General features: G+C 46.5%; 1 protein-coding gene across 2 annotated transcripts in view; it reads right to left on the bottom strand.

Moving 5' to 3' along the window:
• The window catches only part of TRANK1 (tetratricopeptide repeat and ankyrin repeat containing 1), a 338,849-nt gene that overhangs the window by 150,963 nt on the left and 162,170 nt on the right, over positions 1–25,716 (bottom strand). For both annotated transcript variants that reach the window (XM_082258385.1, XM_082258386.1), the window contains exon 12: positions 6,971–7,222. In XM_082258385.1, the coding sequence (XP_082114511.1) occupies positions 6,971–7,222 (252 nt within the window). The remainder of the gene's footprint in view (positions 1–6,970; positions 7,223–25,716) is intronic.

Below are 25,716 nucleotides of genomic sequence, written 5' to 3'. Positions count from 1 at the left end.
GCATGCAGCGGATCGCGACCCCGACCGCAGATAACCGAGCGATTAACAAGGCCGTGTTACACCGGAACACCCCAGTCTGGTAATCTGATCCACCATGTCAAGGGCAGTCGAAGAGGCCGACTCCACCACCAGGGTGCTCCGAAGCACCTTGGACCATGCTGTGAGAGCCGGAGAGGCAATCACCACGGCAAACACAGGTTTAAGCAGGGAACCCGCTACCAGGTAAATGTGGCAGGAAAGCGCCTCAGCGCGCCTATAAGCCGGATCTTTGAACACCGGGGAGTCCGCCACTAGCATCAAGGTGGATTTATTCAGTCCAGAGACAGTGTGGTCCACTTTAGGGGACACCGTCAAACGTTTGTCCATGGCCTCCTAAAAAGGGATAGCGGTGGGAAAAAGCGCTTAGGCACCACCAGCATATGTTTAATGCGACGCCACTGGTCATTCACAATTTTGTAAAACTCCACAGGGAAAAACCTGACCTGACTTCTGGGCCTTTCGGAACCCAAAAGCAGCCCGTTTACTTGACTGAGAGGGCTCATCGTCAAGATTGAGAGTTTCTTAATGGCGCTAATAATGGCAGCTATCGCAGCGCGCTCCCGAGGAGGAATATTCCACCTCCTCTTCCCCCTCAGAAGCGAAGGACTGGGACCCCTCAGGAGGGACATCGTCCATGGCAACCAATGCAGACTCCGAGTCTGAGGACTGGGAGGGCATAGGCCGTTTTTTTTTTTTTTTTGTTTTGGAAGAGCGCTCAGCAGATCCACTGTGGATGCAAAAAAAGTGCAAGAGTAGCAGATAATGGAGACCATTCAAGAGGTTTCAGGAATACCCAAAGCCCCCACCAGGCCTGTGGGGGAATGGTTAGTCTGGGAGTCCAGAAAGCCCATATAAAATAAATGGAATGCTGGCCCTTTAAATCGGCGGTTTCCGTGGAACCCCACCGCAGCCTGCACTATTTGAAAGAGCCCCTTCAGATAATGCAAAATCCATAAAAAATAAAAGTTTTGGCAGAAAAATGCCCTTGGCATTAGTAAAAATCCCCCCCCCCCACAATGTCAAACTGTCACACTCTGCTCAGTGTGAAAATGGAAGGAAAGAGAGGAAGTGACCTCACGCCCCTAGAGGCCTAGCCCTTGAGCCACAATAAAATGGTGCCTAATGTGCCTTTATGTAAAAAGTCACAGGCAAGATGGCTGCTTACCCTTAATAGGCATGTGCCCTTACCCAAGATGGCAGGCCGATCGGCATCAGGACAGTATACATAAAATGGCTGCTGCCCACACACAGAGCACAGTCACCTGCCCTCACCTAAAATGGTGGCCGCGCTAAAACGGCGCCAAAATAAGCGTACACGTGGCCTGGCCACCACAGGGGACCCCAGGGAGATCCCTCACCGCTATGGAGCCCCCCCACACCCCCCAGGTACCACAAGTAACCACACACAGCGCCCACAGCAGGGCCAGGAAGGGAGAGCAATAACACCAAGCCGGCCAGAAGGGGGATCCCACAGAGACCACCAGCCCTATAGATCTGATATTGCAAGGTGGCTCAGAGAAATCCTCCTGTCCAACGACTGAGGCATTCTGTCCCACCTGACAAGAATCTCTGCTTGCAGAGTTCTCGTGTGAAATTAAGCAAATGGGATCGCTTCGAAAGCCAAAACCATTAAGGCCCAGGAACCGCATGCAGGCCCGTAGAGAGGAGAGATTGTTGTCCGTGTGGGACCTGATCTCGCCCTGCAGGGTCCGGAGTTTTTCCCTTGGGAGAAAAACTTTTGCCTGAGCAGAGTCCAGGACCATCCCCAGGTACAGGAGGCAAACCGAAGGAGCCAGAGCCGACTTCTGGAAGGTGACGGTTCGCCCGAACTCCTTGAGCGTCTGAACCATGATCGACAGATCACTCGTCAAGGTGGCACACGAGCTCAACCCTAACAGGAGGTCGTCCAGATAACAGAGGACCGCAATCCCCCTTAAACGCAGTAGAGCCAGCACCGGAGCCAAAACCTTGGTGAAGACCCTGGGAGCCAAAGCGACAAACTGATAATGCTCCTCTGTCACCGCGAAGCAGAGATACCGCTGATGACCCTCGGAGACAGGGATGTGCAGATACGCACCCTTCAAGTCGATGGAGGCCAGGAACTCCCCCTAACTCAACAATGCCACCACCGACCGGATGGAATCCATCTGGGACGTCTGAACCCTCACAAAACAGTTCAGAGACTTTAGGTCCAGATCGGACGCACTTTGCCCTCTTTTCTGGGCACCGTGAACAGATTGGAGTAAAATCCACAAAAACCTGTCCCGTGAAGGGACTGGTACAATGACTCCTTGGGCGAGAAGATCTTGAACCACCCCCTTGAGATCTCTGAAATGATCGGGAGTCAGATAAAGATTTGATGGAAAGAACCTGTCTGCGGGGCAAGATCGAAACTCGATCTTGTACCCTGAACGAATCAGTTTGTGAACCTACCTGTCCGGAATTCGGGACAACCAGGGTTCCTGGTAACACCGCAGACATCCCCCCACCCCTGAAATGGGTAAGGGCGACCCTTGAGGAAGAGGCGGACTGGGCCGCTGAACTGGCCTGACCGGCCTTGGGCTTACCTGACCATGGCTTCTTGTGATCACCTGAGGTCTTGAAGGATTTCCCGTTATCCTGTGCCCCGAAGGCACGAAAGGACCCACGATGAGCATTAAAAGAAGGGCCCCGCCTAGCATGGGGTTATATTTCCCTAGAGGCTTGGGGCAAAAGCGTACCCTTAATCAATTCATCCAGAGTGTCCCCAAAAGGATGACTACCCCCATAAGGGACATCAGACACAGTCTTCTCGAAAGCGTGGTCAGCCGACCAGCTTTTCAGCTAAATAATGCGGTTGAAAAGCTGCTTGGGCACCGCCAGCATATGCTTGATGCAACGCCATTGGTCATTCACTGTTTCGTGAAAGAACCTCAGGGCAGGGGAAAACCTGACCCGACTTCTGGGCTTTGCGGGACCTGATGGAAACCCGCTTACCTGACAGGGAGGATTCATCATCAAGATTTAAAGTCTCCTTAATGGAGCTAATAAGTGCAGCCACCGCAGCGCGTTCCCGCACCTCCGTAGAGGAAGACTCTACCTCCTCCCCACCTGAATGTGAGGACTGGGACCCCTCAGGGGGGACGTTGTTCATGGTAAGCAAATCAGGCTCTTAGTCAAAAGACAGAGGGCATAGGCCATGTTTGAGAAGTGCATTCAGACATCAGCAGATCCACTTTGGACGCCAAAGTCGCAAGAGCAGCAGATAATGAGGCCATGGAAGAGGATTCAGGAGTTCCTGAAGCACCAACCAGGTCTGTTTGGGAATTTGTCATCCTGGGACTCCATATTAGTAGTAAAAAAATGTAAGTACGCTGGCCCTTTAAAACGGCGGTTCCCGCGGACCCCCACCATAAAGTGAACCACCTGTGGAGACCCTTCAGAAACAGCAATAGCCACAAAAAGAAACACTTTTTACAGGAAAATGCCAGAGAAAACAGTTAAAATCACCCCACAGTGTCTGTACCTGCCACACGCTGCTGCAGTGAAAATGGGAGAAAAGCGGAAGTGACCTCACGCACATAGAGGCCTATGCCCGCCCTGAGCAAAAAACAAATGGTGCCTGATGAAAGGCTATGGGAGGAAGCGAAGGCAAAATGGCTGCTGCCCTTACTAGGCGGTTGCCCATACCAAAGATGGCTCCTGATCGGCACCATGATAATGAGCTAAAATGGCTGCTGCCCACAGTGAGGCGCAAACAGCCTGCCCTCACCCAAAATGGTGGCCGCGCTAATGGCACGCGCCGAATAGAACAAAAAAAAAAAAAAAATACATGCGTTAGCCCCCACAGGGAACTCCAGAGAGCACCCTGGGATGTTTTAAGCCCCCACACCCCCCAGTCATGGCAGTATGCACCGCTGAGCGCCCCCAGCAGGGGCAGGGAGGAAGGGGTCCGTACCATACTGCCAGGAGGGAGATATCACAGAAGTCACCTTGTACTGCCATCCCCTAAGAGTGGGCCCACAGAACACCCCCACAGATAATAACCCCCTTTTAGGGACCCAGGGGTAGACCAGTTTAGCGAACGCGGGCACCGCTCAGATACGGAACACCTCCCACCCTGAGTGGGGGTGCCTTCAGCCAGGAAGGATGCTAGCAACTTACGGGCGTCCCGGAGTTGAGACATCCCAGCGAAGAAGGGACTTCGCAGGCTTGTCCCCATCCCCACGGGGCCCCATCGTTGCGAGGCCAGGGTGCACCAATGACCTGCGACGCTCTGTGGCAGGCTGGGACTCCATAAGGATCTATATTATCCAGTGCAAGGCCCAGCTCTGCTGTCGCTTGCAGTCCTCCAGGAATTCCCTGACTAACTAGCGTGAAATAAAAAAGCTATTAAAAAAAAAAAAAACACTTTAAGAAAAAAATATAAGAAACAGACACTTGGTCCCAGCAGGGAAGACCTAGCCTACTCCTAACGCTAGGCATCATAAAATTGAATAGCAGCTCCTAGTGGCTGATGGGTAATAGCTGAGGAACAGCCCCCTAGTGGTGTGTTATGTGTAAAGGCTTTTGCTTTTTAACCTTTTTACTGCCTAGCCTGCTCCTGCAGAGAAGCGCATTACCCACTCGTGAAGGCTAACTGAACGGGCGGCAAATGTCAGAGGACGTAAGAGAAATAGGCCTTTTGTGTACATAGAAAGTCTTAGATCTTGGAGCTCAGCTCATGAAAAATGGGGGGAAAAAACAAAAGTGTTGTGTTTATAATGTTTGATATCTATACTGATATGGACTGTGTAATGTGTTAGAAATGAAAGGATGCCACATCGTTTAATGGAAATGAAAATTATCAACCTACAGAGGGCCTAATTCAAAGACACCCAATCAAAGTGGAAAAAATGATGCAGCAGGCTAGTCCATTTTGCTGAAATTTAATTTCAGCAACTCATAATGGTACTCAGTAGTTTGTATGGCACCAATGTGCTTGTATGCATGCCTGACAACGTCAGGGCATGCTCCGTTTGAGATGACGGATGGTGTTCTGGGGTATTTTCTCCCAGATCTGGACCAGGACATCATTGAGCTCATGCGCAGACTGAGGTGCAACCTGGTGGCATCAGATGGACCAAAATATAATGTTCCAGAGGTGCTCTCTATAGGATTTAGGTCAGGCGAGCGTGGGGGCCATTCAATGGTATCAATTCCTTTATCCTCCAGGAACTGGCTGCATACTGTCGCCACATGAGGCTGGGCATTGTCATGCACCAGGAGGAACCCAGAACCCACTGCACCAGCGTATGGGGTCTGACAATGGGTCCAAATATTTCATCCCAATACCTAATGGCAGTCAGGGTGCCATTGTCTAGCCTGTAGAGGTCTGTGTGTCCCTCCATGAATATGCCTCCCCAGATCATCACTGACCCACCACCAAACCGGTCATGCTAAATAATATTACAGGCAGCATAACAATCGCCACAGCTTCACCAGACGCCTTCACGTTTGTCATATGTTCAAATGCAAAACTAGAGAAAAAAAGTCAGAAAAGAGGAGTATGGAAAACAATTTCATTGGCCTCCACCTTTAAAAACATTCTGTTTTGGAGCTTGTCTCATTGTTGCCCATCTAGTTCCCCTGTTCATTTCATTACCACCAAAGCAGCTGAAACTGATTAACAACCCCCTCCGCTACTTAACTGACCAGATCATACAGTATCTCACAAAAGTGAGTACACCCCTCACATTTTTGTAAATATTTTATTATATCTTTTCATGTGACAACACTGAAGAAATTACACTTTGCTACAATGTAAAGTAATGAGTGTACAGCTTGTATAACGGTGTAAATTTGCTGTCCCCTCAAAATAACTCAACACAGCCATTATTGTCTAAACCGCTGGCAACAAAAGTGAGTACATCCGTAGCAAAAAATGTCCAAATTGGGCCCAAAGTGTCAATATTTTGTGTGGCCACCATTATTTTCCAGCACTGCCTTAACCCTCTTGGGCATGGAGTTCACCAGAGCTTCACAGGTTGCCACTAAAGTCCTATTGCACTCCTCCATGACGACATCATGGAGCTGGTGGATGTTAAGAGACCTTGCGCTCCTCCACCTTCTGTTTGAGGATGCCCCACAGATGCTCAATAGGTTTTAGGTCTGGAGACATGCTTGGCTAGTGCATCACCCTTACCATGAGCTTCTTTAGCAAGGCAGTGGTCGTCTAGCAGATGTGTTTGGGGTCGTTATGTTGGAATACTGCCCTGCAGCCCAGTCTCTGAAGGAAGGGGATCATGCTCTGCTTCAGTATGTCACAGTACATGTTGGGATTCATGGTTGCCTCAATGAATGGTAGCTCCCCAGTGCCAGCAGCACTCGTGCTTCTTATAGCCTAGGCCATCTTTATATAGAGCAATGATTATTTTTTCAGATCCGCAGAGAGTTCTTTGCCATGAGGTGCCATGTTGAACTTCTATTGACCAGTATGAGTGAGTGAGAGCAATAACACCAAATTTAACACACCTACTTTCCATTCACTCCTGCGACCTTGTAATACTAACGAGTCACATGACACCAGGGAGGGAAAATGGCTAATTTGGACACTTTCACTTAGGGGTGTATTCACTTTTGTTGCCAGTGGTTTAGACAATAATGGCTGTGTGTTGAGTTATTTTGAGGGGATAGCAAATTTACAATGTTATGCAAGCTGTACACTCACTACTTTACATTGTTGCAAAGTGTAATTTCTTCAGTGTTGTCACATGAAAAGTTATAATAAAATATTTACTAAAATGTGAGGGGTGTACTCACTTTTGTGAGACACTGTATATATACACACATACAGTATATACATACAAACACACATTAGATATACATTCTGGCAGCATATTTGATTTTTAATTTAAAAATTATAAACCGATAAACTAAGATCTAATTTGATAGAAAATAACACTTAACATACCTCCTCGTTCCAAAAGTAACTTGACTAGAAGCACCCGATACTTCGCTGTAGGGTCAAGATTAGCGATCACATGGTGCACATCAACTTTTGGAAGATGGCAGCTTTTAATTAACCCTTCCTGAATTGATTCCCCACTAGCATCTCTAGTTAGCAAAAGAAGAACCTCTTTCCACTTGTTTTGCTGTATTAACTGTGTGATGAGAAGCTCAGCAATGGATTCTGGTATGTCACATGTCATGTCAGCTACAATATCTAGGAAAACAAAAATAGTAGACCATTACCTGTTGATCATTAAATGCACACGTTTAAACCAATAGGACACATGGCAATAACACTGCTACAAAAAAAAAAAAACATTTCTTATTTTCTTATTTCTCCAGCGGCGCACTGTCACCAATAAAGGCACTTCCATCTTCACCCAGTCTTCCTTCCAGGAGCCGCCATTAATGGCACAGGACTCACAGGACTCTGAAGGAATGGTATGGGTATGCTGTTCCTCCAGAGCGCATGTGCCTATGATGTCACAAGCTGCTAGTAGGTTTAAGCACTATATAAAGCTTGATGAAAGCCTGGTGAAGCTGGCTAGAAGCTTGTTTAAAGTGACTATCAGCGTTCTCATTAAGATCTATGCATAGCCTTTCCTCAAACGGGAGCTGAAGGGAGCCTTTAAGGATTAGAGAAAACTTAGCAAAAGCCTTGCAAAAACTTGCTGTTTAAACTGCTGTTATATAAGTTGAAGCTTATGTTGAACAGGCCTTAAAGAATATCTAATCCCAAGAACAAAAAAGGAATATTGCAGTGTAGCAGTCCTTCGATATGGTGTCTGCACTAGTTTTCTTTTTTCAGACCAAGAACATCTTCACAAAATAAAAAAAATTGGTTTATTGTACTCACTGTAAAACTTGTGGGATACAGATAAAATCATTATTTGCCAGGTTATAATACTACCAACCGGTTTGGACACTGGTAACAAAACATCTGTAGGCTGGATATTCAGAGCATGCCTCAGTTTGCAGCAATCCGTACCAAGAGCATGATCATAAGCACAGAGCGGTGAGACCCATATCCTTCAACTGGCTCCAAAAAAAAAAAAAAAGATTTTACGAATACAAAAAAATCTATTTTCTTTCTCAGCCACTGAGGGACACAGAAAGTCATTAACTGTTGGGAGGTCCAAAAGCAGTCCCACTTAGTAGTGGACTCAGCTCACCTCATCCCCTAAAGATCAAGAGTAAGGAACTCCACGACTAGAAAAATGTCAGAAATGACAACTACCCCACAAAGCCAAGACTTAGCAGGGAAGAACCCCAAGTAGTACTTCAGTCAACACAACCTTCAAAGAATGCATCTGTGGCTCCTTATTCCATTTGGAGAACCCACAATTTAACCCCATAAATTTAAGCTGACCAGAAGGGTGGAATACATAGAAGCATCCCACCAAGTATAATCAGGTGATGGGAGCCATATGTCGGTGATAAATTGGAGGACCAAGCTCAACACACAGTTATTAAACAAAATTTTAATAAGGAAGCCTGCTGAAAACCCTGCCTATTCCAGAATCTTGAAGAATCACAGAGCTAAAGATGCTCCTCAGTTCCCAGATACAGCACAGAAGAATCCATACAGCAACAGACAGAACTCCTGTCAGGATGATGAAGAAAATTCTCCAAAGTAAATTTAAGACAGGGAAGAGCACCAGAAAAATTCTCCAAGAACCTGCAAACTAACCAGAGAAGGGCCTAAACCCAGCAGGAAGGACCCCGCAGAGTTGAAGCATTCCTGGTTGTTGCCTGGATACCTGCAGCAGTAAACTGGTTTGTGCAGCATGCAGACAGGCCAAGGTGTCACGCAGCCCTTCTCTCGCATTATTCACCTCCATGGCGGACGCTTGCAACACACCATGGTACATGGCCCTCTTCTCCAGAAGTTAACAGCTTGGAAAAAGCACTTAGAGCAGGGGTGCTCAACCTCTGGCCCGCAGAGCCCTCTGATATGGCCCACAACTTCAAACCAGAGAAGCGCATGCCCATGCTCTGGGATGACATGTCGGCAAGCCCAGACTGCGATCAACAGTTTGACAACCCGTCATCCTAGATTATCAGAGTGCATCTAGCAGACAGCAGAGAGAACAGGTGGCTGCGGAGGGAGCAGGAGCCACATAAGCCAAAGATTCCTCTGTAGTGCCAGTTCCTGTCCCAGGTGGATTGATAAAGTAGAAATGTGAAGCCGCACTCAGATGATTGAAATCAAATGAAAAGTCTTTATTCTTCAAAAGTATCCAGGACAAACAGACAGTGTGAGGAACAGAATATGTCCAAGGTAGACGCGTTTCACGGCTCGAATGGCCGCTTACTCATTACCACGGTGTGGGATAGCGGAAATTGGTCAATATTTAAAGGTGGTCACCAGGAAATTGATTGTTGTAGCTCTGCACAACTGCATATCATTAAATAATCAAACATATTGAACATCCAATTTCTCTGCGATCCAACACCGAGGACATGCCAAAAAACACACATGAAACAACTTAACAAAGTATGTGTAAAACAAAATTAAGAACGATACATTCAAATGAGTATACAAATGAATGTAATAGTAAAAACAACAGAGTTTAGCGTAAAAAGTCAGATACACACATGCCGATTTCATATGAGAGATAGCATATGTGATCTAAATGTAAATAGAACCACATATAAATAGAACCACATAGGGTCTCAAACATTCATATATACATATGTCCTATATTGGTATATGGTCTTTCATTGGTGCAAGATATAAACTATACAGAATACAAAATACAAAGATATGAAAAAACTTTGTTATGCATATATGTCCATAAATATGTGATATATTGTAATTAGTGTGTGTGTAGCTGTGTGACATATATATACTAAATAAAGTAAAAAATATGTATATGTGAATGTCAGAAGAAATGAATAATAAAAAATACATTCATTATTGATGTTCCGACTTGTAAAATAAGGGTACCTGTTGCTTTTTCGTTTTTGGAGTTCGTCCCAGCTGATAATATATCTGATAATATCTGATAATATATAGTAATTTTTCTTTTTCTTTTGACTCATTTACTTCATTTTGATTATTATCCTTCTAATTGACCTCATTCTAGCCAGGAAATGTTTTTCGGCTCTATATGGATTACTTGTAGTTTTTAATAACCATATTTATAACATGGGCACGAAAAACAAGTACCAATTTCCAGGCTAATAATTTTGGTCATATATAGAGGTTTTTTCCTTATTCTATATTTTTTTTGGGACCTTATCCTAACGAACATGCACACATTGCGTATTTTGTCTACACATATGCCGATATATGTTTTAAGGTGCATCAATATGTCCTAATGATGTTTAATAGTTGATATTTATGTTTTGCTGTATTTCTATCAAGTTTATGATGAGATTTATAGACATTTGGATCTGTATATATATATATGGTGATGTTCATGTGATATATTTATGTGCCCATTCATTTACATCATTATACACTTATATATACACCGATCACACATTGACATTTCTATTCATTTATTTATTCATTTATTTATTTATTTATTATGTATCACTTTACACATATTATTGACACATTTTCTGTGCATCATCTTTTTTCTTTTTTATTTCTTTTTCACTTCATACACATATTTATGCTTCCATTCTCCCTTTTTTTATTCAATTTTTAATTTTTATTATTCATTTCTTCTGACATTCACATATACATATTTTTTACTTTATTTAGTATATATATGTCACACAGCTACACACACACTAATTACAATATATCACATATTTATGGACATATATGCATAACAAAGTTTTTTCATATCTTTGTATTTTGTATTCTGTATAGTTTATATCTTGCACCAATGAAAGACCATATACCAATATAGGACATATGTATATATGAATGTTTGAGACCCTATGTGGTTCTATTTATATGTGGTTCTATTTACATTTAGATCACATATGCTATCTCTCATATGAAATCGGCATGTGTGTATCTGACTTTTTACGCTAAACTCTGTTGTTTTTACTATTACATTCATTTGTATACTCATTTGAATGTATCGTTCTTAATTTTGTTTTACACATACTTTGTTAAGTTGTTTCATGTGTGTTTTTTGGCATATCCTCGGTGTTGGATCGCAGAGAAATTGGATGTTCAATATGTTTGATTATTTAATGATATGCAGTTGTGCAGAGCTACAACAATCAATTTCCTGGTGACCACCTTTAAATATTGACCAATTTCCGCTATCCCACACCGTGGTAATGAGTAAGCGGCCATTCGAGCTGTGAAACGCGTCTACCTTGGACATATTCTGTTCCTCACACTGTCTGTTTGTCCTGGATACTTTTGAAGAATAAAGACTTTTCATTTGATTTCAATCATCTGAGTGCGGCTTCACATTTCTACTTTATCTTCCTGGACGGCGGATCCAGCCAGCACCTGTTTGGACACACACCTGAGCGGCATTCCCCATTCCCTTCCCCCATACATGGACCCAGGTGAATTGATACCAAGCTGACTTCCTCTGGGATCTTTCTAGCAGCCTGAAGAGCAATATCAGCAAAAGCTGAAGAAGGTCAGTGTAATAAACAAAACATACACGGCACTTATTAGCACCTTTACAAGGATCAGAGTGTGCAGGGCAGTGCACCTGCAGCTTTCCAGAGGGTTAGCTGCACTGAGGCATAGACTTCTATAATATCCTGCAGGTTTGGTGTGATTTCTGAAAGCGCATTAAAACTGAGGAGCTTTGGTGTGCTTTCAGAAAGAGACTCACACACGTATGATATAATAGAAGTCTATGGTAAAGCGCAGCTAACCCCCAGGAATGCTGAAGGTCAGTAAAATGTAGCACATTAGTGTGAAAGCAGCCTTATAGGGGGCTCAGAACAATAAGGGCTTTACATCTGCAGTATGGGGGGCGGTAAAACCCAATAGTTGAGATGTGTTTTTATCATACCCCACAACCACTGATGTAGCGTCAGGGGTTGCAATTGTGACCCCACCCATGCTCCAGGGGGCTCAATTGGCATCCCTGTCACATTTGGTTTTACACTTCGACAGGAGGGGCGTGGGCAAGGCATATACAGGAACTGAGTCCTTGTAAAAAGTAAAAGTCAGTGTTTACCCTAGTGTCATTCACTCTTTGTGTGATTGTGGGTAAACATCCAAGGGGATTGGTCCCACAGAAAATGAAGATCCTAAATATTGATTAAAATCTTTATTATGCTATTCAAAATAAAAAAAATTGAAATTCTGAACCATTTCATTGCGGCCCGCGACTGCTTACCAAATCACTTTAAGTGGCCCTCACTCTTCAAAAAGTTGAGCACCCCTGACTTGAAAACAGAAAACTTTTGCCTAGGACAGAAACCAAACAATCACTCTTGTCAGAATAAGGACTCCCGATACTCCTTTGAGACAAAGACACACCAAAATTTAGGACACTGTCCAGTGGCATTCATATAGGAGACCTGACTAGGAAAGGATCCCTAAATGTAGGAGAAACCACCTGCTCTGGAAACCCAGAATATAGCCCAAGAGAAGAGAATTCTGTGATTAGAACAATTTCTCAAAGATAGGAGTCCTTATCAACACCCTGGCAAGACAGTCTGCTCAGCAGCTAGATCTACAACAGAGTAAAGAGACTGAGGCAGACTGAGAAGAGATAAGACAAGAGGATGTGCTTTAGAGAGAAGAGTTCCTCGACAACTGACTCTCCTTAAAAAGTTAAGGAACGGGGAAACTCTGTGACCAAAGCCAAAGGGAATAAGAAGTGTGCTATGGATCCGAACAATGAACCATACTGGCTCATGTTGTTTGCAGGTAATGGAGAGTTTCCATATCCGATAGCTAGCAAGACCAGAGCCAGCTAAACCTTTCAAGCAAGAAGCTCATTGAAAAAAAGTGTCCACTAGAGCCCATGGTGACTGTTCTCTGCACTGGAGGCCAACTGAGTGTCCTACAAAGGGAATGTCACATAATGGTACTTGGAAAGACACTGGAGTCAACACTGTAAGGAATACTAGGAGTGCAGGGGCAAAACTGCTGAAAAAGAGCCCTGGTGGGTCAAACGGCTTCCATGAAGGAGCTGTGATAGAAGTTAGAACAAGAATCTTTGGGTTCAGGAATGCTTAAGAGGACAAAGGTAAATCTGCGAACTTGTGTGATGACACAGGAGGATAGAGGATGAGCAGCTGAAAAAAGTGCCAGAGGCAAGGGATTAGCCTGTAAACTAAAGAAGTGCTTTTTGCACCTGAATGCCTGTAGCACATTAATAAGGGCCAAAGTGGTCTCTTTTGCATCTGAGATAATGACAGAAGTCTGATTTCTCAAATACAATCCCCTCTGCTTTCTGAGGCCAGGCTGGCAGAGAGGTTATAACAAAAACCTCTGCGTTAAGAAGTCCCTAATAGGGCAGAGATAAATCTGTTTACATGTGTGGTGACAGAGGAAGATAGAGGGTGAGCAGGTGAAGCTGTACCCAGATGTCTCAATGTCAGACTGCTAAATAGCCCTCATGGCTTAACAAACATGCCCCACCTTCATGTTGAAGTCTTTTGAGGATTTAGAAGGTTTCCTGCTTTCAGCTGCTGTCAGAGAACCAGACTTACAAGGTCTGGTTGCACCTATCCCAGAAGTAAGTGGAGAGTCAGGGAAGGGGTTCACCAACACAGCATTGAGACTTCTTGAGATATTATACCACAGGTGTCAAACACAAGGCCCGCGGGCCGAATCCAGCCCTCCAGGCCATTTTATGTGGCCCTCGCACCTCTCCTGTAGCTGCAGGAGAGCTCCAGTCCTCCTCCAGACCTTATACTTTCTGCTTTCCAGCAATGCCTCCAGCTTCTTCCCAGCAGCACCACAAGGTAAGGGAGGTGCACTGTGATGTAAGGGAGCGTGGGGGACTCAACTTTGGATGGTGGAGAGGCTCTTGACGTCTTATGTAAGGGTAGGGGATGCTCTTGACATCTAGTCTTACAGATACAACCGGCCCTTTTGAGGGCAATCATAATGCTGATGCGGCCCGCGATAAAATTGGGTTTGACACCCCTGTATTATACCCATTTCCCCACTGACCGACTTGAGGAAACCAGAACAAGGCAAAGGGCAAACCCACCAGCAAAACCTAGGTGCTAAGGAGTTCTAGCTGTTGTTCACTGGAATTTTTAAAGACAAGAACTCCCTCTACTAGCCTATTGTTTTCCTTAATAAAATTGGTAGCAAACTACAGTCTTTTATTTCTTTTTTGCAAGGTAAAGCCATATTGCGTTACAGACTAGCACATTTTGAAATGCTTATTTTTGAACGAAGCCCTCCAGTGCCGTGCTGTCACTGCTGATGGCATGGAGCTCCGAAGGGATGGCACGGGTTTGCTGTCCCTTAAGAGCGCATGCGCTGGTGACGCCTCCGGCTTCATGCATCGTGAATATTTCCTAAACCGTGCAAGATTAGTAGATATTCACTGTACTTACAGGTAAGCATTATCATAGGTACCTGTAGGTACAAGTTTTAAAAAAGACTTTACTACTTTAAAGGTAGATGACTGGCATATCCACAATGAGGGGACAATCCCAAGAAGCGGATTTCATTTTCCAGCAGGACTTGGCACCTGCCCACACTGCCAAAAGCACCAACACCCAGGTTAATGATCATGGAATCACTGTGCTTAATTGGCCAGCAAACTCGCCTGACCCTAAGCCCCATAGAGAATCTGTGGAGTATTGTCAGGAGCAAGATGAGACACCAGACCCAACAATTTAAAAAAAACCTGGGCTTCCATAACACCTCAGTAGTGCCACAGGATGATGGCCTCCATGCCACGCCGCATTGTTGCAGTAATTCATGCAAAAGGAGTCCCGACCAAGTATTCAGTGCATAATATACTGTACATGGACATACTTTTCAGTAAGCCAACATTTCTGTAATAAAAATCCTTTTTTTAATTAGTCTTATGTAATATTCTAGTTTTCAGGGAAACTGAATTTTGGGTTTACATAAGCCATAATCATCAAAATTAAAAGAAAGAAATGCTTGAAATATATCACACTGTGTGTAACGCATATATAAAAGATAGGAATTTCACTTTGTTATTGAATTACTAAAATAAATTAGCTTCACTTTTTCAGCAGGTGGTGCTGTTACTTGCCGAGAGGAAGGCGGAAGTGCTGTCACTGAGAGCGTGGTCTGGAGTGAGAGCTGCTTAGTGAGAGCTGCTGCTGACCGGATCCCCCCCCCCCCCACTGAGACCCCCTACCAAGACAGAGGCAGCGGCTGGTGACCGGGGGGGGGGGGCCAATAAGCGGATCGCGAGAGGCAGCGGAGGTGGGTGACCAGGGGCGGCTGCAGGCGACCCAGGGATCAAGTGCGGCAGGAGTGACAGCGGGACCGGGAGGTGAAATGCTGACCGGGGCGGCGGGTAAGTGAAATTGCTGAGCGGGGGAGTGTAGGATTGTAACAGGCAAAAGCGGCGGGAGCAGAGAAGCAGGCTGACTAAGGGAGAAGGAATGCGCTGACAAGCCCTGCAAGTGTCAGCTTACAGGGGCGGCTGAGCAGGAGCACAGAGACACAATCTAGTAAAAAGACTAGGACTGTGAACACTGACTGTGTGTAGTGGCTGGCTGAGGAGGGTGTAGTGTGAGTACCTGAGTAAGGTAAGTACCTGAGTAAGGTAAGAGTACCCGAGTAAGGAGAGTACCCGAGTAAGGTGAGTACCTCAGTGTTGCGAGCATTTCAGTGTTGCAAGCATCTCAGTGTTGCGAGCATCTCAGTGTTGCGAGCATCTCAGTGTTGCGAGCATCTCAGTGTTGCGAGCATCTCAGTGTTGCGAGCATCTCAGTGTTGCGAGCATCTCAGTGTTGCGAGCATCTCAGTGTTGCGAGCATCTCAGTGTTGCGAGCATCTCAGTGTTGCGAGCATCTCAGTGTTGCGAGCATCTCAGTGTTGCGAGCATCTCAGTGTTGCGAGCATCTCAGTGTTGCGAGCATCTCAGTGTTGCGAGCATCTCAGTGTTGCGAGCATCTCAGTGTTGCGAGCATCTCAGTGTTGCGAGCATCTCAGTGTTGCGAGCATCTCAGTGTTGCGAGCATCTGAGTGGAGTGGCTGTGTAGTGTTGAATACTGCTGAGTAACTGTTTTTGACTGAGGAGTAACTGTGTGCTGGGAAATTGAAGTCAGGAAGCTAGTAAACAGCTAATCGGACAGCATTAAATTCCAAATTCCCATTAAACTAGTGGGTACGATGCCTGGCGGGTGTGGAGATGCGACTCGGTGTAAATCCTGTGACATGTATGCATTCCTCGATCATCCGATCGAGGGCGAATACAGCTGTGCAAAATGTAAGCACGTTGCTTCCCTGGAAGCTCAGGTCCTGAATCTAGGGAAGCAACTGGCAACACTGAGAAGAATCTCCATACTTAAGGAGAACTGGGAACGTACCCGGCAGGTGCCGACAGAGGCCAGCACAGAGGCGGATGGACATACAAGGGTGCAGGCACCAGAGCAGATTAGTTGGGTGAAGGTTAGGAAAGGTAGAGGGGAAAGAGTCAAGGAGACCGGTCCTGGGCTGGAACATCCCAAAAAATATGCCCTGTTGCATGATGTTGGGGAAACCAGTCAGAGACCAGAATTGCTGGAGCAGAGTGACCCCTAGGGACATGGAGAGTCCTTAAAGACGATTTCAGGGACTTATGAGCTAAATTAAGGAGTAGGACCTCCAAGGTAGTATTCTCAGAAATACTAGCTGTATCTCGAGCCATGCCAGGGAGGCAGCGGAAGATTAGGAAAGTTAACAAATGGCTGAGGAGCTGATGTAGTAAGGAGGGGTTTGGATTCCTGGAGAACTGGGCCGACTTCTCAGTGCTCTTGTGCTTCCTTGGACCTCCCATTACCAACCCCACTTGCTTCTAGACCCACCTCCTGCCTGATTCCTGGTTCTGACCTAAGCTCACTCCTACAGACTCTGCCTTCTCTGATTGCCCATGTATGACCCTGGCCTGCTCTCTTGACCACACGTTTAGCTCCTGTGCATGACCCGAACTCTGTCTTGACTATGCTTCCACCACAAAGTCTACTTGATCCTCCCTGTATAATCCCTGCTCTGACCCCAACTACTCCACCTTCTGCCTGTCACAGGAGCTATCTAACTTCTGCTGCTGTCCTGGGCCTGCCTCACCACTAGGGGCTCCAGTACCACAGCTGACTTCCTGGGCATCATCCTTCCTTCTCTTGCTCTGCTCCAAAGCACCCCAAAGAGATATTGCTAAAGTGTTTAAATGTAGTATTAGCAGTCTGAGTGGTAGGTGGAAGGAGGCAACTAAAAGGAAATTAAAAGAAAAAAAAAGTGCCTCAAAACCATCTTGTTTTGGTAAAGAACAAGAAAGGGCTATTTACAGCATACGGACCCCAGTTCGGAGACCTGTCTCGATGTGGTAGCCATGGGAAACACTACAATATGAGCAAGATTGACCCGGTAAATATCCCCAATGGGCTCAAAGAGAGACTTCTGTAGAGTTGACAGGAACATACTGACATATCCGCGTAAGCCAGGTGTATGAACAGTGGGAGTGTGTGAGCTAGCAGGGAGTCAGTGGCCAGCAGTCTCTCAAAAGAGAATGGCCAATGCCGAGACTTGACCCTTTAGGGTGCCAAGGCCAAATGCTGACCAGCCCAGATTGGAGAAAGGGCAGGGCATGATACATTCCATTCAGTATCATCTAGGGTTATACAACGTAAGTCTTCTAAGTGCAAAGAAGCAGGGTGCTAAAGGTAAGCCTTTCAGCAACCTGTAGCAGGATGGTAAACTCTTGACCTTGACAAAGGAGCGCGACTCCCGTGACACACGCAGTGTGCATGCTCAGTAAATACATTGCATCGAGCCCAGTGACATCACCGCGCCCTACGCCATGCCCCATGCATGCCTCAGCCCTCATTCTAGATTGCTCTCATCATACAGCCGCCTTCCAAGAATTGGGACATACCGCTGTGACTGCTGCAGGCATTCTTGGATGCGAGAAACCACTGATGGCTCTTCTCATGACACTCCTCCGATATTCCTGCTAAAATTGGTGAAACATGAGATGCCAATTGTTGGAATGATTTGCTGAATAAATATATTTTAAGTCTACACTTAGAGGCGCCACCTCTTCTCTGTCCATATCTCTAGTTGAAACCCACTTCAGGTCTGTTTTAGAGGCTGTCATTTGTGGGATACTGGCCCCCCTCTCCCCCTGGGATTGCCTTAGCGAACTTTCTCAATTTGGACTATGGGCGGGTATTTGTGAAGCATGGGATTTTTTTTTTATCTGGATCAATGAGCAGTGACTCATCCTCTATCACCTTGGTAATTTGTGTGCGTTTTCCCAACAGAATCGCTGGATTTGCGCCTTGAACTGTGTTCCTTGTTTAAATTACAGGAATGTGGACAAGGCTGGAACAAGCCTTTTGGCTCAGGCCATAATTAGCTGTTTCTTAAGATGTAGTGCATCTTCTAGTTGATGTAGGCCACAAATGAGGTATCGTCTGACTGAAGCCTCGTCAGTTGCCCCTGAAGCTGGTTGGTCCATCGCAGCACAGATAGGTGAGGTTAGTCACTAGGTCAGAAATTTGCTGGTCTTGGGACAAAAGACTGGAAAGCTTGTCTAATGAAATTGGCACATTGAGTTGCAGAAGCTTGGAATAAAACATGGCAATGAATACCACCACCATGGGGCCCAGAACCCTCATGCAAAATAGGATCGCAGGGAGCTTTTTCGACCGTAGGGTCCAGATATAAACTCGGAGGATCACTAGTTCCTGGGTGTGACGGTACCCACCATCACTGGGAGTGAGAGACAGATACTTAATGGTTTGGATTGCTTTAAGTGTGACAGTAATATTCGTCAACAATATATCTCAAAGAATATATGAAGACTCTGGGACTCTAGGCCTAGCTGCCTATAGCCATTAAGGCTTCACACAGTCAGACTCCTAGCAGATAATATCAGAAGCTCAATCACTTGTCTTCCACACCTCATAATTATGCTGATTTACTCTGTGTTTAGACTTCTAATGTGTATTACATGTACTTAGGAGATGGACAGACTGAAAATGGGGTCTCTTGCTACTGTCTGTATGATAAGGTGTTCTGTTTTTATAATGAGGATAATGTGTAATTTTGTATTTTGTTTTAGCTTTGTTGCCAGGCAGTCTTGTCATCCCAGTCTGGTTTAACTACGCTAAATTAATTAGCATGTGCTAATCCTTGTCTAGATGGGATTAGCCATGAGTCAGCTGTACCTCGTTATCTAATCATTGTGTGATGTTTTGGATAAATATTCAGGCCATTGTTCATGTAGTGACTGACATAATTCTCAAGTGTATAAAAGTCGGTTTCTTGTTCAATAAAGGAGTTGATGCTTTCAGAAGCATACAAGCCAAGTTCAGGCTAGTTTTTGTATGTAGTGCAGCTGGAATATATATCTATGTACTGGACTGTAGTAAGCCGTATACTGAAGGAAGCCCACAAGTACAGTGTGGGTCTGAGGTTCCGTTACATTGGTGGCAACCGGTGGGATGCTTCCTGCAGTCTGGGACATCAAAACCTCCACCAGGACCCAAGGTCCGGGGAGCAGAAGAGGAGAGGTACAGATACCAGCTGCCATGGAAGAGAAATTCAGAAGGAGGTTGCGAGAGATGCGGATTCAGTACAGGGGACCAGTGTCAGAGAAGGTCCTGCTAGAATGGCATGATTCAATCCGTTGAGCAGCAACACCAGGGAAAAATCCTCCCCTCCTTCCAGGAAAGGTACTGGTTGCAGCATGAAGTGCAAATGGTGTTTTTGGGGAGACAACCACGAGGGAATGGAAAGCTGAGTTAAGCAGACTGGTCCAGCCAGAGATGCGGTTGGACGAGAGCTATAGAGCCCTCCGCTGGTATGTAACCCAAGTGTGCCCATGGACAGCGGACAACAGCCCAACCGAAGGCTTTTGCTACAGCGGCCTGGGGCTGTTATTAGAGAGGCTGTCTGAGGACCCCGACTTTGGGAGCGATTTGGAGTGGCGTTTGGAGGAAATCTTGGAATACAGAGAACAGATGTTGAATGTCTTGGAAGGGCACTGGAAGATTTGGAATTTTTAGCCAATCAGGAATGGGAGCTGGAGATCGCCTACAGACAACTGCTAGACTCTGCTCAACGCCGGGCCTGGGCTCCCCCTGCCTGGGAATACCCAGAAGTACCAGCTGACAGTCCAGAAATCCTGACTGAAGAATCGACAATGTGACACAGTAATAGTGTGCTTTGCTCACCTGCACCCACGGTCTTGGATGCGGAGGTCTTATGGCGGAAGCAGCAAGTGCTGACTCACCTTGACAAACCGGTTTCTGCACAGGACGAGCTTGGATGAAGAAATGCATCTGTCCAGCAGCTGGATAAAGGTACGGGAGATGAAGCAGCCAGCTCATCCTCCCAGCTGCAGTTTAAAGGTATGGGAGAAAAGGAAGCCATCTACATTCCCCAACCACGGATCACAGATTTGATTAACTTTTCATCGTAGGATGTTATGGATGATAAGTCACCTGCTAAAGTGTTGGCACTGGGCCCAAGTGAAACCAGCTCATGCCGTGGACTTTCAGCAATTCCAGAGACTGTGGATTTAATAGATTTTTCTGCTGAGGAACATCCCAGTCAGCCTACAGCAGAAGAGCAGGCATACAGGCCTAGTGCTGCTGACCTATGTCTGCAACAATTGGTGACTCAGGAAGATGTGTGCAAGGCCACTGACTTTTCAGTTTACTTTCCTGCAGAACAGCTGGCATCAGGGCCTAACATCACTAAGCGCTGCCCAACACCAACAGCAGCTTCAGCCTCCTTGAGAGAAGAGGCCCAGGATGAGAAGGTGGTGATCACTCCCCAACCGCAGCTGCACAGTTCGGAGAAGAAGTTGGTCATCCCTCCTCCACAGCGAGAGATCCACAGTCTGGGAGCGGAGGAAGCCAGAGCGGATTATGTGAAGTCCCCAGCAGTAGTGCTGGCAACAGGGCAGAGTGCTACCAACCTCTGCCCAGCTCCCGCAACAGCTACAGAGTTCCAGGAGGCTGGCTGATGAAGTGAAATTTCTATACCCAGCTGAAGCGATGTCAGCTGGACAGAGAGTCAATGACCTCTGCCCCACACCTGTGGCAGTTCCGGAGGCCCAGGGTGAGAAGGGAGAGGAGGTTGTTGTCCTTCCTCCCCAACAGCCAGTCAGAGAGGAGGAAACTGTCTTCCCTCCCCAGCCAGGACCTGTACATCTGGAAGAAAGTACCAGAGAAAGGTTGTCCCAACCACCAGATGAGGGTAAGGAATATGGAGCAGCTGACCCACCACCCTGTCTTCTCTCCAGCGACTGAAAGGACTCCCGGAAGAAGGGCCAGTCATTGCTTATCCCCAGTGGCGGATATGAGCTACGAGAGAGGCAGAGGTTGACTGGGTGAGTAACGCTGTTTTCCAGACAATTTTTTGGGGTGTACAAAAATAAAATAAGTGATTGGCGCTGCCAAACGTAAGGCCTTTAATAACCAAAGTAAATGTACTGGTGGTGGTGGATTAATATCTATTATAATGTATAGGGTGGGTTAATTATGAAATAAATTGATAGCGTGGTGCAAAGTAAAAAATGTGTAGCTGAAAATATAAATGGGGAACTCTTTAGGCTCCATGCACACAGGGCGTCATAAAAACGTGCTCCAAAGCTGTTTACATAACGCCGGGAAACAGCAGCTGTAAAAACGTGCTTTCAGTAGCTTTTTCTACTAGCGTTATTGCACGTTTGGCCACAGTAGCTGTTAGCAGCGTTTTTTTCTGCCTCCATTCAAAATCAATGGTTCCCTATGGGAGCCTATTGATTTGAATGGAAGTCACACCGCAGGTCGGATCAGGATGATCCGACTTGCGGTGCGACCTGCACTGTGAGAATCTTGAGGGGGAACTCCACGCCAAAATGGGGAAAAAAACGGCGTGGGGTTCCCCCCCAGGTTCCAAACCAGGCCCTTCGGATCTGGTATGGAATTTGAGGGTAGCCCCGCGCCGAAAAAACGACGTGGGGTCCCCCCCAAAATCCATACCAGACCCTTATCCGAGCATGCAGTCCGGCATGCCAGGAAAGGGGAGGGGACGAGCGAGCGGCCCCAACCCCCCTGGATCATACCAGGCCACACGCCCTCAACATGGGGGGGTGTGGGTGCTTTGGGGCAGGGGGGGCTCTGCACCCCGCACCTCAAAGCACCTTGCCCCCATGTTGATGAGGACAAGGGCCTCATCCCCACAACCCTGGCCGGTGGTTGTGGGGGTCTGCGGGCAGGGGGCTCATCGGAATCTGGAAGCCCCCTTTAACAAGGGGGCCCCCGATCCCGGACCCCCTCCCTATGTGAATGGGTATGGGGTACACTGTACCCCTACTCATTCACCCCATAAAATGCAGTGTATGGGACTAACGACAGGAGACGTTTTGGAAAATTTATTAAAAATCTTCATCCGGCTCTTGTCCTCTCCGGGGGTCTTCTCCTCTCCGAGGGTCTTCTGCTCTTTTGCTGTCCGCCCTTCTTGTCTTCTCCTCTCCGGGGTCTTCTGCTGTCTTCTGCTCTTTTGCTGTCCGCCCTTCTTGTCTTCTCCTCTCCGGGGGTCTTCTGCTGTCTTCTCCTCTCCGGGGGTCTTCTGCTGTCCGCCCTTCTTGTCTTCTCCTCTCCGGTCTTCTGCTCTTTTGCTGTCGGCTGTCGGCTGTCCTTCTTCCTCCGGTCCTCCTCCTCCTCCGTCTTCAGCGATTATGCCGGCCTCTGGTCTCTGCAGCTTATTATATAGCCATTAGGGGCGTGGTCGCCAGATGACGTCATCGGGAGACCACGCCCCCTTGCGTCACAGATGACGTCACCTGTGACACAAGGGGGCGTGGTCTCCCGATGACGTCATCTGGCGACCACGCCCCTAATGGCTATATAATAAGCTGCAGAGACCAGAGGCCGGCATAATCGCTGAAGACGTCGGAGGAGGAGGACCGGAGGAAGAAGGACAGCCGACAGCCGACAGCAAAAGAGCAGAAGACCGGAGAGGAGAAGACAAGAAGGGCGGACAGCAGAAGACCCCCGGAGAGGAGAAGACAGCAGAAGACCCCCGGAGAGGAGAAGACAAGAAGGGCGGACAGCAAAAGAGCAGAAGACAGCAGAAGACCCCGGAGAGGAGAAGACAAGAAGGGCGGACAGCAAAAGAGCAGAAGACCCTCGGAGAGGAGAAGACCCCCGGAGAGGACAAGAGCCGGATGAAGATTTTTAATAAATTTTCCAAAACGTCTCCTGTCGTTAGTTCCATACACTGCATTTTATGGGGTGAATGAGTAGGGGTACAGTGTACCCCATACCCATTCACATAGGGAGGGGGTCCGGGATCGGGGGCCCCCTTGTTAAAGGGGGCTTCCAGATTCCGATGAGCCCCCTGCCCGCAGACCCCCACAACCACCGGCCAGGGTTGTGGGGATGAGGCCCTTGTCCTCATCAACATGGGGGCAAGGTGCTTTGAGGTGCGGGGTGCAGAGCCCCCCCTGCCCCAAAGCACCCACACCCCCCCATGTTGAGGGCGTGTGGCCTGGTATGATCCAGGGGGGGGTGGGGCCGCTCGCTCGTCCCCTCCCCTTTCCTGGCATGCCGGACTGCATGCTCGGATAAGGGTCTGGTATGGATTTTGGGGGGGACCCCACGCCGTTTTTTCGGCGCGGAGCTACCCTCAAATTCCATACCAGATCTGAAGGGCCTTGTTTGGAACCTGGGGGGGAACCCCACGCCGTTTTTTTCCCCATTTTGGCGTGGAGTTCCCCCTCAAGATTCTCACAGTGCAGGTCGCACCGCAAGTCGGATCACCCCGATCCGACCTGCGGTGTGACTTCCATTCAAATCAATAGGCTCCCATAGGGAACCATTGATTTTGAATGGAAGAAAAAAAACGTATAACGTGGCTTAACGCACGTTAAGCAACGTTATGGAGCCTTATGGAGCCTTTAGCAGCGTCAGACGTTTTTTGCAGCTTGACGCTGGAGCTCCTGAACCCACAGTTCCTGGGTTTTTTTTGGAGCTGTAAAACGCCTATGCCACTTGGAGCTCCTAAAAGCTCTATGTGTGCATGAGGCCATAGAATAACATGGATGGGCGTTCTGCAGCTGCAAAAAAAAACGTCTGACGCTGCTAACAGCAGCTGTAAAAACGTCCAGTGTGCATGAGGCCTTAGTGTGAAAAATTATATAGTGCAAATAAATGTGTATATTATTGAAAAAATGTGTACAATATATAAAAAAAACAGGAAATGTGCTTCCTCAAAATATAACTATGATATAGCAGTGTGTTATATCTGGCAGGTGTAATAAAAAGTGCAACAAAGCAAAAATGTGCAAATAGAAAATATAAATATTCATGAGAGTGTAATGTATCCAAAAAATAGGGGGGAGGTTGTGCTCCCTTAATGCATAAAACCAAAGAGTGCTATGTCTGGAAAGTGTAGTTAAAGTGCAAAAACCAGTAATGTGACGATTAATATCCTATATACAACCTTATACAGGTAAATAGGTGTTCTATTAAAGGTTTAAAAAAGGGGATAAGCTTCCCTAATAAAATTCATAAGAACAGTCAAACCTGTAATCAATATATATAAATCCACAACAAAGTATAAATACAATTTGATAAAAAAGTGTCCAATATCTTTATAGTAGTAAAAAAGTCCACAGAAAGTGATAATGTGCTCTTATTGCAATAGCCCGGAGTGCAGTGAATGGGCGGGAAAAGAAAAAGGTGCTCCCCCTCTCCTTAGGTCCCCCGCTTACCAGACTCAGGTACCCCTGCAGGGGTGGAACGCAGGTCGATATTTGGGGATCGCTCCCGCACAGCGTTTATCAGGTCCCTAGTTCCGTTCTGTCTCCTCAAATTTTTGGTTTTAGAGTTTTCTATCCTAAGCGCGGATTTGCTGGTTTTTAATTTGTTTGGGGTACGGGGTGGGTGCAGACATTGGGAGGGCCCATGGAGCACAAACTACCTTAAAGAGGTTGGAAAATCGCTCTCTTAGCCTCCTAGACCCCTCTTATGTCTAAGTCACATTGTGTCTATTAGGGACACAGGGTGACCAAGAAGCCCAGTCTGGCCTGCCCAAACCAGACTTCCACAGACTAATGAGAGCAAGTCTGTGAGCTAGTAAGTTTGCGCCTTGCCAGGACAAACTTACAAACTATGTGGAACTTTATCAAGGAAGCTGCCATGATGAATTGACTCTTTGGGACTTGTTACCCGACTAACTCAGGCACAGACGGATTGGAGGTCTGGTATCTGGTTAGTCTACCTTTGAGGGGGAAGATATGTGACGGTACTCACCGTCACTGGGAGTGAGAGACAGATACTTAATGGTTTGGATTGCTTCAATTGGGACAGTAATATTCGTGAACAAGATATCTCAAAGAATATATGAAGACTCTGGGACTCTAGGCCTAGCTGCCTATTGCCAATAAGGCTTCACACAGTCAGACTCCTAGCAGATAATATCATTAGCGCAATCACCTGTCTTCCACACCTCGTAATTATGTTGATTTACTCTGCGTTTAGACTTCTAATAATGTGTATTCCATGTACTTGGGAGACAGACAGACTGATACTGGGGTCTCTTGCCATTGTCTGTATGATAAGGTGTTCTGTTTATAGAATTAGTATAATGTGTAATTTTGTATTTTGTTTTAGCTTTGT

The sequence above is a fragment of the Pelophylax lessonae genome (genome assembly GCF_965119305.1).
Source record: "Pelophylax lessonae genome assembly, chromosome: 5".
Lineage (NCBI taxonomy): Eukaryota > Metazoa > Chordata > Amphibia > Anura > Ranidae > Pelophylax > Pelophylax lessonae.
The sequence above is the reverse complement of the archived record's forward strand: the minus strand, read 5'-3'. Positions and strand labels throughout refer to the sequence as shown.